This window comes from Oryzias melastigma, linkage group LG7 (genome assembly GCF_002922805.2).
Source record: "Oryzias melastigma strain HK-1 linkage group LG7, ASM292280v2, whole genome shotgun sequence".
In the NCBI taxonomy this organism is placed as follows: Eukaryota; Metazoa; Chordata; class Actinopteri; order Beloniformes; family Adrianichthyidae; genus Oryzias; species Oryzias melastigma.
In genome coordinates, this window is record NC_050518.1 from 30,401,290 (window position 1) to 30,414,488 (window position 13,199).

Genomic DNA, 13,199 nt, shown 5'->3' on the forward strand with positions numbered 1-13,199 from the left:
GGTTCTTGCATGATCTTTGTGTTGTTTTGGTTCGGTGTAGAGCTGCTCAAAGAGGCTCACTGTTCTGCTAAAGTAAGATGGTGAAGGACATTCATAAATAGTCATTAAACATCATCTTGTCAGCATTTTAATACAAGTATCACCTAAACAAAATATTGTTTTATGTCGCTGGATATATTACCCTTATTACACCCTTATTATATATCTATCTATATATATATATATAGATAGATATATATACATCTTCTAAAGCAATCTATGAACAGATTACAGCTTGTCTTGAATTCAGCTGCACATATTTCATCATCACTCCTGTCTTGAAGTCTCTACATGGCTGTCTGTCAGCTTCAGGATTGATTCTAAGAATTCTTCCTCTAGTTTTTAAATGTCTTAATGGATTTGGACTTTCCCACCTCTCAGATCTCCTAACCTCCCAGAACTCTCAGATCCTCAGGTTCTGCTCTAATTAACTGAGGATCTGAGAGTTTCTACCTCTGTGGAGATTTTTAAATGCACTTATTTATTTATATGTTGAGCTTTTAAGTATTTTATGGCTTTATGGTCAATCGTTTTTATGTTTTTACCTTTGATCTATGCAGTGCTTCCTCAAATTAAACCACAGTATTTCCTTGATTTTCTATTTTTATGTTGTTATTGCTTTTATCTAATGTGACGAATGACTTTTTTATTGTTTTAGCTAATGATTACATGTGTCTTTTTTGTTTAGTACTTTGTGTTTAACAGCATGTTGATGAAAAGGGCTATAAAAATAAAAAAGTGATTGATTGAGATTGTAAGTAAAAAAAATCCATCATTATTGCTTTAAATATTACTTTTAAAGTCGTATTTTTTAGTTCACATCATGTATCCCTTGATGAATAAATACACGTAAAAATGTGCTTAAAGTGGACCAAAGCCTTTCGTCTGGATTCATTCTTAATGTTTGATTGGTTAAAGGTGGTTAAATCTATAGCCCTGTTAATCTGGCCTGTCAATCTGAAATAAATTACATTGATGATCAATATTAAAGTTTGATTTTTCCTTTTTATTCTGGTATCCAACCACAGATGGTGCACTAGAAATACATTGACCTTTGTTCAGGTGCAGAGGGTTATTCTGCATTCATGTGTTGTTGGGAAACTTGTTGTTTTTCTCATGTTAATGTGTATTTCCCAAGTCAGAAAGGTTTTTTTTATCATTCCAACACCACATGAAAGCACAATTTCTCTAATTTGGATTTTTTCCTTGAGGGACATCAATTCATTGTGCAACTGGGACTAAAATTTGAACAAAAGTCAAAGTTTTGAGAAAAAATCAAGAATTGTCTTTTTTAAGATTAAGTTTCAATCAAATTAAAGCCTGTTTTCAACGTCATTTTTTTCGTCTAAGGTGGAAACGCTCCAATCCTCTGCTCCTGGTTTGCCCCGTCTGTCAAATTTTAAAACCCTTTGTGGCCCACGAGTAAAAGAGTTTGCACCCCCCCAAGTAAGATTAAGTAATGTAAGTAAAATGCTCACTTTAATGTCAACTGACCCTTTTTAAATCATCTAAAATTTCCACCAGAACATCTCAGAGCTAAATAATCTGTTCATTCATGAAGTGTTCTAATAATAAAAGTGGAACTAACACATTTAAATTATGATCCCTGAAAGTGTGTGATGGTGTGTTCGCTTCTAACAGATGACAGGAGCCGCATAATGGCAAACATCTGGCTCTCATTAATCCAAACACACACTGATGATCTGATGGAAAAGAAAAGAAAAGAAAAAAACACATCAGACTTTCAGAATGACGTCATTCGTGTGGCTGGACTATTCTTGTGCCTCCTCCATCACTCTGAGTCAGCCTCTGACCTCCTCATGGCTGCACCTCTGCTCCTCTTCCTCCCTCCGCACTGATGAAGGCGGCATTCTTGTCTCCTGAGCCAATGCTCAGCTGGAGAGCACGCTCGACCTCGGTGCGCGCGCATGGACACCTTAAGTTGAGTCAAAGCAGCAGAGATGAATGAGTGAAAGCTGTGTGCGGGTTCATGTGAGCGCGCGTGAAGGAGTCCGGGGGGGTGAGGATCCCCTCAAAGAGGGGGGCCGGTACAGGTGACATCATACTTTTAAAATCCCACAGGCGCGGTCATGACGTCTCCTCCGCTGAAAAAAAAAACCCCGAGGCTTCACCCGTTTACCAATTAAGGCCCTCCCGGCTGAGGCGCAGCGGGGGCGGGGGGAGCGCGCGCGCAGGGGCCGGACCTTCTTCTGTTTTACGCCGCAGCAGGAACAGCATTTCCCCCACCGGGAGTACGCGTGGGGAGGACGGTCCGGGACGGGAGGAACGCACGCACACTTACGCATTCCACCAGCGAGAGCGCGGTCACAGAGGAGCAGCTGAGACACACGGCGGACCCACGCGCCCGCTACACGCCACCAGGTGAGTCCCGCTCGCACCCCTGATGCTGATGTTCAGCCGCGCGCGCCAGCTGTGCGGGTCTGCTGGTGGGGTGGTGGTGACTCTTCAGTTTTTACGCTAAAATCCGCAGCCTTTGCGCCGGTAGCAGGCAGCATCCCAGCTTTGGGGCTCCGCTCCAAATAAGGGAAAACGCACACAGATCCTGCGGCGGGAGGGGGTGGGTGAGGGCTCGTGATGCTGGAGGGGCAGAGGTGGACACGCGCGCAGGCTGGGACCAGATCCCGTGGCGCAACAAGAACTCGGGGGCCACCTGGTGCACGAGATCAGGTGCGCAAAAAGAGTGAAAAATACTTTAAAAAGATTTTATTTGTAATGAAATCAAACAATGAAAACTATTTTATCCTCTTTTTTTTGTTTCCATTTTCTTGAACAAAAACAATGTTCCAAAGAGTATTAAATGATTAAATCTGATGGTACAGAGGTGTACTACACTGTTTGACCACAGTGACCCTAAAGGTCAACGTAAGTAAACCATAATAAATATAAATACATTTATTCAGGTAACATCAGAGCAGACTCATTAAATGAAGTCTGTCTAAAAATGGGTCATTTAGAATTTTGACATTTCTGAACCGGCTCTAAGAGACTCTTGAACGCAGCTCATCTTTTCTTTCTACTGTCACCAAGTGCTTTTAATTGAATATGGTTCAAATCCTCGGAGCAACTCGACTGAACCTTTAAGTTTGGATTTGACAGAACTGGTTGGGGGTGTGTGGGTGGAGGAGGGTGGAGCTGCTCTGATCCAGGTTCCAGTAGGAGTTTCTTTTGTGCATGTCTGGTTAATTAAAGGCTCAGAATGAACTCAGCTGTTTGCTGCTCAGCTTCATCACATAAAGCTGCTCTGTGGATCCAAACTGACGTTAATGCCCCATTAAGCTTTATGAGATTTAAAGCTTTTAGTTTGTTTGAGTTGAATTTGTCAAGGCAAACATTTGGACACGCCCACTTTCATAATATTACTATACTGTTTCTACTTTTGTCTTTGAAAATTGGAAAGCACAAAAAAATCTGACTCTGGTCCAGGCTTTCACTTTTCCATCACTTCTGAAAACTTCTGCTGAGACCATAGAAACTCCAAAGACAAAATATGAAAACACCTGAGAAGTGGCAAAGATCTGAAACATCCATAAAACCTAAGGTTATATTTTGAGTTTTTTGGAATTTTCTGATTGTTTAAATGAAGGTGGCTGGTGTTAGAGTGGAGGATGCTGAAGACAGGCTTAGATGGAGGAAACTGATTCGCTGTGGCGACCCCTGAAGGGAAAAGCCGAAAGGAAAAGAAGTTTAAATGAAACCCTAATGGAGAGTTAAAGACCCACTCTGATAAAAACTGTGTTTTTGCGGATTTTAACATGTTATAATTGCTTTTTTCTGATGATGAGGGATATATTTTTAAGAAAATTAAACTCAAAATTGCATTTCTGAGTATTTCTTTAGTCAGATTGTTGTAAATTAGGAAGAGATTAAAAAATCCAGTTTGAAAAAGATCTAATTTGATCTAGAAAATATGGTGGGCGGGCTATAAGCTCCCTGCTCCGCCCCTTTCTGACTCATCCACTTGTAGACAAATAAATCCATGTATGTCTTCTTAGTCTGAGCTTAAACACTTGCCTGGATAGCTCGCCGTTATTGTTGCTCTGGTAATATTAGGTTGGGGGTGTGAGGCGTTTTAAGCTAGCAGGAGAGAGTGTAAACAAAGTTACGGGTGATGGGAAGGGGGGCAGGGTTGCTCTGCATCAATAGTCCCGCCCACAAATCAGGAAACAATTTCTAAGGAATTCCTGCTGCTCTGCAGAAACTATGTCTTAGAAAAGGTTTCAGATTTTGTCTAAAAGTAGCATCACAAAATTAAAAGATCCTTTTAAAAACAGATAGAATGTTATCAGAGTGGGACTTTAACGACACAACAGTTGAATTCTTTAACAAATATCTCTGGGTTTTGCTTTTCAACATATTTTAACATCTTGGTTTAATGATGCAGCAGAAATCCATTATTTATGGAATATAAATCTCAGGTTTATCTAACTTTAATAACTATGTGAACGTGTTGGGGACAATAAACAACTTTAAAGACACAAACATTTGTTTCTGGAGAAGTGACTTGAATCATCATCAGAAAAATGTTTGGTTGAAGACATACTGTTTTAAATGTGGGATTCCTCTTTAATTTTTTTTTTAAGAATTTGGGATCAAAACAATGATTTTTTTCAACAATTATTGCATTTTTTTAATTCATTTAACCAAAAGTGGAGATTTAAGGGAGTTTTTAACAGATTTTGTTTGCTGTCTGTAAACCATTTTTGATGTTTTTTAAGATTTTACATTACTATGACAACAGAAAAACTAAGGAGATGTGATGCTGAAAGGAGAGCGTGCAGACGGAGGTCTGTCCTCAGTTGACGTGCCCTCCTTTGCTCTCTCCAGCACCAGTTTGAGAGGCTGAAGAGGAAAACCACATAATCAGTTCCTCTGACTCTACCTACTGTGGGTCATGTGGTTGGCAATGTTTTTGCTCGCTTTGTTTAACTTCCTGTGTTTTTTGTTTTTGTGCTGCTCGCTTTTGCAGATGATGAGAAGCTGCTGCCATCTCTGAGAAAAGAAAGGGAAACTATTATTTCACACATTCATCCTTTAAACTCATGAAAACTGAACTATACCTCAAAGTTTGATGATTGTTTTAGCCATAAAGGTTTTGGCGACATTATGTCTCAGAAACTTTTTAGATTTTGAAAACAAACTGCAGCTTTGCAGCCTGTCCTCTGGTCTGATTGTATATGAAACAGATTATTTAGCGTATTGTCCGATCAAGGGGATCTTCTGTAAATGCAGCTGCATTTCATAAAGGCTTTTTATTGTTTACTTTTGCTCTTTCGAGCTTCTGACCATCAAAGGAGCCACATGAACACTGACATTAATGCTTTGTTGTATTTTATTAATCCAACGTTTCATGTTCCCCAAGTGTCAAAGGAAGTTGTAACAGGAAGCTACCAGCAGAGGGAGATGTTTTATTACGTTTTGAGAATCCTTTCATAAAGAAATGGGCTAATGTATCCTGAATGATATAATTTTAGTCCAAAAAGTATCTTATTTATTATCATTTTTACATTTTTTCCATGCCTGAAGTACATTTGTTTTTTTCTTCATTTTTAAACCAAGAAAAAAAAAACATTTTTTTACAATGTATAAAAACAGGCAATGAAAATAACAGGAAACATGGCAAAAATGGAAACAGAGCCTACAAAATTCACAGTAAATGAATACATACGACTTGATAATATAACTGTAAAAACTTCAGCAATAGTGACCAAACAAGGTTGGTACTTCTGTTTTGTTTTTAGAAAAACAAAAAAGCTGCAAATTAATAACATCTTGACAAGAAATTATTAAAAAAGGGATATAATGTTTGAAAATTAAATTAAAGCCATAAATAATTAAATTACCAAGGTGAATATAAGATACTGAAACACATTTTTTTCTAAACCACAAGTTCAAAAGAAAGCACATTCACTGATTTCTTTAAAAAAAATTGAATTCTCGTTACAAGTTTGCTTATGTTTGTATGTGTCAAATAGCACAAAGTTTTGGAAGGATCAGAATTTTATTAAATGTGCCTAAACACTGTAGTGTAAAAGAAAAAAAGGTCAACAATAAGCAGAGAAAGAAACCCCAAAAAGGCTCAAATGTGCAAAAAACAGAATAGATTCAGAGGAAACTGTTGTCAGTTTTTAAAGGTGCAGTACAGCTGTTGGTCACTAGAGGGCGCCCTGTGAGAGTCTAACTTCACATTTTGAATCATCTGACCTCCTCAGCTCCCTCTGACTCCGCCTCCTGTTTTGTCTCCTGTTTATTCTTTGAATTCCTCAAAAACAATGGTCTGCACAGCAAATCTCAGACAGAGCTGAGCGCCGTTAACCGTTAACCGTTCTGTCGCCCAGAATGAGTCAGTGAGTGTGAGAGCTGCTGCCACGCCGGGCCTTACAATAACACAGCTCTTTATTGGGGTGCTATTAGAACTGGGGGCTCTGGGGCTGTTATGGGGGTGAGGAGCATTCCTCAGATTCCCCCCCGACCAGACACACAAACAAACACACACACACTTGCACACACACACTCAGCATTCTTGATGGCTGCAGGCCATCCTGAGGCTCCTGGCACCAATATCCTTATTTAGTCAAAATAGCTGCGGTCACATATCTGCTTCCATCTTACTCATAGTCAGAAAATGAACCCAGACTTATTTTCTGCGTCACGCCACAGAGGCACCATAGACAATTAGATGGAGATGACCAATGAGTATTTTTATCAAATGACACAACATCTTCAGACGCAAATATGTGAAGACGCCAATTCAGAAATCTGACTGAAGCATCGCCTTCATACATGCTGCACCATCAATCAAACTTTATTTGACAAATTTGATTAAAAAATACTTTTTTAGGGTTTTCTGATCATCCGACAAGAAGAACTCTAACTCACAAACCCCCTGAATATGTTCTTGTTTAAATCAGAAATATACAAAATTAAGTTTTTATCTGTTAACCTTCACTTATTTAAACTACACTCTAAAAACCTTTTGGTAAAAGTAACCTAAGTTGTAAACTCTGAGTTTAAAGGGAACTAACTTTTTGCTGGATTATTTTACCCCAAGAAACTATAAATTGAGTTCAAATGAAACCACTGTCACTCCAAAAATGTGTATTACTCCAAAAAGTAACCCCAAAATCTATACAAGCAAGAATTAGTTCAAGAACTAACCCGAGGGTTTCAAGAGTGTAATATCTCGGCATGAAAAGATCAAGTTAAAGAAAGAAACTACTTTTTAAAATTTAGGTAAGTAAAAGAAACCTAAGTAAAAGATTAAATCTTTATTGTCAAAAGAGGGAGCTGATGTTTGAATTTCATACTAACACTAAATGTGTTAAATTCATGAAAGTTTGTTTCACACTCAGGCACATTTTTGATCTGAAGCTGGAAAAAACATCTTTATTTACCCTTTAAAGGCAAATAAAACCACAATAAACCATGAAACTGCTTTTTAAGGAGTTGAGGAAAACCGGATTGTCTTTCCTATCAAAGTCATTAGTGAATCACTGTCAGGTGTGTGTGTGATCTCATGCGTCTGGTTGGTTTGCTGTCTAGACCTACATGATGAACGTCTCCAGTGGAGGGGGTGGATGGCTGTACAACATGATGTCAAGCTGACATTTAGCTTCTGGAATCATGATTAAATAAAAATGCTAAATATTTCAAATATTTGTCAAGCCTGGGTCTCATTATTTTCATGTGAGCTCATATCTTCAACCTAAACTCCTGGAATTCAAGGTTTGATAAGTTTAAGTAAATCAGGGAATTGGCCGAAAAAATAAAAATGTTTAAAAGTAAACAGAGAAAAGTAAAGCCAAACAAAATTCTTGTACATTTCTTAAAACCTTTTATCAAGTCATGCTGCTGAGGTCAAATGTTAGAAATATTCATGGTGATTTTAGCTCATTTCACCTGTTGGATGCAGCAAAGTTCCAGAATCTGAAGGTTTGACCTGATGGTGAAGAAACGTCTCAGCAGCTGCTGTTCACTTTGGAAGGACAATCCAAATATATGCCGACAAGCTCATCTAAGTAGAAGACAATGCAGCTGGGTGACCATAAAACAGAAATTAAAAATAAATAAATTCTTTTAATCACCATTGTCCAAAAACAAATGGAAAAATGGAATCCCTTTGGAAAAAGAAGAAAATTTATTTTCAAATTGTTCCGTCAAATTAATAATTTGTGGCCAGGAATGAACTATTTTGTGTGGCCAAATTATCATTTTGTGGCCACAATTTAACATTTAATGGTCACAAATTAGAATTGAAATAGCCTTTTTTGTCACATGATGATATTTTATGCACAAAAATTAGTATTTTATGGGCACAAATAGGCAATTTATGTGCACAAATTATTATTTTGTGGTCACAAATGAGAATTTTGTAAGGAAAATTTAGTTTTTTGTGCCGACAAATTAAAAAAAAATTTTTTGCACAAATTAAATTTTTTTTTGTGTCAAAATAAATTATTTTTGTGTACACAAATTGATAATTTTATCGCAAAAATTACATTTTTCTATGCACAAATCAACAGTTTGTGGCAAAAACTACAATTTTTGTTCACAAATTACTATTTTGTGGCAAAATTACTTTTTTGTAGTCACAAATTACAAATTATAGTCAAAAATTATTATTTTGTGGCAAAGAATAAAATTTTGCTGCAAAAATACTATGTTCTGTGTGCAAAGTATATTTGTGGTCACAAATTACTGTTTTGTGGCAAAAAAATCCTATTTTTTGAGAACAAATTAGTGGTAAGAATTGAAAATATGCTACTTATTATTAAAAATAATACTTTTTACACACAAAATAGTAATTTCTAACCACAACTTTTTAAGTTGAAGAAACAATGTTTTTATTTCATTTCCTGGGTTCTGAAACACTTTGTTTTCATCAGTGAAATGTTGTCCCTAATTGGTGTTCATGAAATGTCTTAATCAAGTTAATTGGTCCCAGTCTGTGTCTTTCAACATAAACTGCAAACGTTTGGGGTTCTCTTCATCTCTAAGCGCAGCTTTTCTTGTTTTTAAATAATCTCTGCAGATAAACGTCTTTCCTCAGTCATCTCCTCACCGTGTTTCTTGCACTTTTCTTTTCTTTCAAACAGGAAAAAAAGTGAGAGAGAGTGAAAGAGTTCAGCAAACTCCGCCCACAGAGACGCACGCAGCGAACCGGGAAGCAGCAGAGCGCATAAAAATGAGCGGTTCCCACCCCCGGCTCCACCAGAGCGCCGCGCCCGCTCCCAACGCTCTCTCCACGGACAAGGACGCAGAAATGCCCGCCACGGAGAAAGACCTGGCCGAAGATGCGCCGTGGAAGAAGATCCAGCAGAACACGTTCACGCGCTGGTGCAACGAGCACCTCAAATGCGTCAACAAGCGCATCGGGAACCTGCAGACGGACCTGAGCGACGGGCTGCGGCTCATCGGGCTCCTGGAGGTGCTGTCCCAGAAGAAAATGTTCCGAAAGTACAACCAGAGGCCCACCTTCCGCCAGATGCAGCTGGAGAACGTGTCCGTGGCGCTGGAGTTCCTGGACAAGGAGAACATCAAGCTGGTGTCCATAGGTGGGTCAAACGCGCATGGATGAGCTGTGCGCTTCATCCAAAGTTTGTGTAAGTGTTTTAATGGTTGTAGAGCAGGAGAAGAATCTTCTAGGAGAAGGTGGTGGTGGTGGAGTTTCCTCCTGTGCTGCTGCTGCAGGAGAAAACTCGACCACCACCTTCTAGGAGCAGTGACCTCTGACCTTCTGAAGCTCCTTTGCAGAGAGCTGTGAGTGAATCCTTGTCACCTTCAGGTTCTACCTCCTCAGCTTTATCAAACATTCTCCCTGATGTTCTCCGGCGTACCAGGCTCTGCCTCTTCCCGTCTTCAGCTGACTCATCTTCATCCCCAACTGTGCTTGAGTCATTTAATCTGAAGATGAGAGGGCAGCCTGCCCTCCTCAACTTCCTCCTTTCTTGGCAGAACATAGACACACCCAGGATGAAACGCTCAACCACAAATTACTAAACAGCCATCCTTTGCTCATGCATTCGATTTCCTTCTATGCCCTGCAGTTACCTTCTCTGCTCCTTTTTTTCTCTCTGCAGGTTTTCTTACCTTAAAACCAATCGCCCATCCTTCCTTCTCTCCTCCACCTCTGCAGCCACACCCGTTTTCACTTCATCTTTCTTGGGTGTGTTGCTGGAAAGTTCAGAGCACTGATGTGCATCAGAAGTTATTCAAGCAGCCATTTGCTTATCTGCTCCACCCAAAAGAGACCCTCTGATCAGGAGGGGATGGTCCAGAACACATGGTAGTTTGAGTTATACCTGCACAGGTGAAGCTGCCGTAGAACCTTGTTGGATCACACATGATGGTTCAAACCACATGTGTCAAAGTCGAGGCCCGGGGGCCGAAATCGGCCCTCGGGGTAATTCTATCCGGCCATCCAGATCACTTTATTGTTATTAATGGTCTGACGTTATCTTGTGTTTATTTCTAACTTGTATAATTTTGACAAAATTTTTATGGAGAGTAAAATATTGAAAGTTATTTAAGGTTGAAGTTGATTTATTCTGGAATAATATTCCTGCCTTTTTATTATTCATAATTGTGTTAAAAAGTTACAGTTTTAAAGAATTTGCATTCTGCTAGCTTTTTGGACTAATGGCAATTACTAAGATTTTTTAAGGCTTTTTTGGAGTTTAGCTAATATTCCAGCTACATTCTGACAGTTTTGGCTAATCTAAGTTCTTTTATTATATTAAGGCTGATTTGGCATTTAGCTAATATTTCAGCTTCAGCGTTTTAAGCTATTAACTATAGTGTTTTTAGCATCAATTTCAGCAGCCAAATTCAGTTTACAGCATTCACACTAGTATTATCGCAGGTAATGCTATATATCTAGTTCATAACTATGATAAAAAGTTTTAAAAGGTTTTAAAAACCTGGCTTTGGAGTGTTCAGTAAATGTTTATCCTGTTCGGCCGTGACCTAAGGTGTGTTTTGGCCCCCATTGAGTTTGACACCTCTGGTTTAGACAACTTATTTTTTTTATATTGTATAGCAAGAATTAAAATTCTTCTAGAATATTGATTTAAAACTTAAACATTTGAAGACCTGTCCACTACTTTAAATGTGGAAAACTGTTTTTGTTTTTTAATCATCTTCTTGCTGCATTTTTCTCATGATTTAAAAAGAAAGACATGCCAGTCTATTTTTTTTTATTTTTTTTTATTTATTTTAATTGTTGTGAATTAGGGGCATATTTAAACATGTTTGAAATAGAGTATTTGTGTTGGGAGGGCCACAAACATTCAGCTCCACTTCAGTCTGATGAATCCACCTGCAGACCAATGGATCCATGGACGTCTGTTCTCCTCGTCTGAGGAAAAACTGTACGGCTGGATAGGTTCAATATCGCTCACCATTGTTGTTGAACTGCTAATATTTGGATGGAGGTGTGAGGGGCTGTAAGCTAGCAGGAGAGGGTGTAAACGGGAAGGGGGACAGGTATGCTCATCTTTTGATCAATTTTCAGATTGAGACTTTTTGTTTCATCAAGTCAAAGCTGCAGCAAACTTTTTTATTTTATTTTTTTTTCTCCTCTCCAGAGACTTGGAACACAAATGGGCTCATAAAGTTTTGTCCGTTTGATCATTGGTTAAAGTCCCACTCCATCATCTTTTGATCTGTTTTCAAAGTGTTCCCAGTGGTTTTTTTTATTTATGACAATGCCATTTTTAGCCAAAATCAAAGTGCCTTTTTTCTAGAATATAGTTCCTACGAAGTGGCAGTAGTTACTTAGAAATTTAGATTTGCCTCTGAGTTTTGTGTGGGGCTGTTGGTGACCACACTCCCCATCATCCCTGTGTTAACGTGCTCGCTGGCTTACAACCACAACCTAATGTTAGCAGTGCAACAAAAATGGCTCTAATATCAGAGCTATCAGTCATACAGTTTTCTGTAGGTCAGACGAGGAAAACAAAGACGTTCGTGGATGTTTGTCTAAAAGTGGATGCATCAGAATGGAGCGGAGCAGGAAGCTTGTGGCATCTTTGTCATCGTTTCAGACTTTTTCAAACCTCATTATTTTATCTACTCCGGATCCACAACAATTTCAATAAAGAAATGCAATTTTGAGCTTAATTTTCTTTATACATATCATCAGAAAAATTCTACTAAGATGCTAAAAAAACCAAAAAACTGATTTTAATTTTCAGTGGATCTTTAAAGTATGACCTTTACTCATAAGAGTGGATCCTGAGTAAAGCTTCAAAAGGCCAAGAATCAAATATTGTGATCATCAGAGCATCTCCTCACCTAAACCTGTCAGCATCAGCAGCACACGACCTCTTTCCCAGAAGTTTTCTTGCAGAAAAGAGCTGCCAGGTCGAGTCCCTGTCCACAGGGCACAGCATGCATCTGTCCACACCCATCATTTCCCCTCATCCTGTGTTCCATGAAGCCCATCAGTAGATTAGGACCGGTTTCATCAGCGTGTTTGTGTAGAGCTCGTTCTCTTATCAGCAGTCTTTGTCTTGGCTCGCAGCGATCTTTTCGGAACGCTCTTACCTGTGCTTGACTGAGCCTGTGTGCAGTTCGTGGAATTGTTGCGATGGGTTCTGGCTCTTTCCATCATCTGTGGCGGGATGCGTCAGGAAGGAGTGGTGGGGTAACTTCGTACCTGGCGGCTGTCCTGCTGCAGCCTGGGAGGAGATGCAGGTTGAGACGGCGGCCTCTGAGGCAATGAACAGTTGTGTCTGTTTTGGCTGCATGACAAAAAAATGATTGGGACAAACTGACACGATCAGATTTAATAGAAATGTTAAAAAGAACACTCATTTTAGGGATATTAAATCTGCTTCTGTTAGTTTTCCGAAATGATCCACATATTAAAAACAGTTTTGGACGTCTGATTAAATTTTGAGCAAAAACGTTGAGTTTTCTTTTTTCCACAATAGAGTTGAGCTGGCCCATTTTGTTTAGGAATTAATTTATTTATTTTTTTAAATGGCAGCCTTTAAAGAATTTGTCAAATAAAATTCACTCTGTAATCTTCTGATACCCGTGTGTCATCAATTAAATCAAACTTTATTCATACCCAGGTGTTGGACTGCATATATGCACAATAATATCCTCCGGAGGAGCAGTTTAGTGAAAGCTGGACA

The 13,199-nt window shown here is 38.9% G+C and overlaps 1 protein-coding gene across 3 annotated transcripts in view; it reads left to right on the forward strand.

Moving 5' to 3' along the window:
- Positions 1 to 2,289: 2,289 nt before the first annotated feature.
- flna (filamin A, alpha (actin binding protein 280)) overlaps positions 2,290 to 13,199 on the forward strand; it is a 51,205-nt gene continuing 40,295 nt past the window's right edge. For all 3 annotated transcript variants that reach the window (XM_024293958.2, XM_024293961.2, XM_024293960.2), the window contains exons 1-2: positions 2,290 to 2,421; positions 9,153 to 9,611. In XM_024293958.2, coding sequence (XP_024149726.1) covers positions 9,242 to 9,611 — 370 coding nt within the window. In that variant the 5' untranslated portion in view covers positions 2,290 to 2,421; positions 9,153 to 9,241. The remainder of the gene's footprint in view (positions 2,422 to 9,152; positions 9,612 to 13,199) is intronic.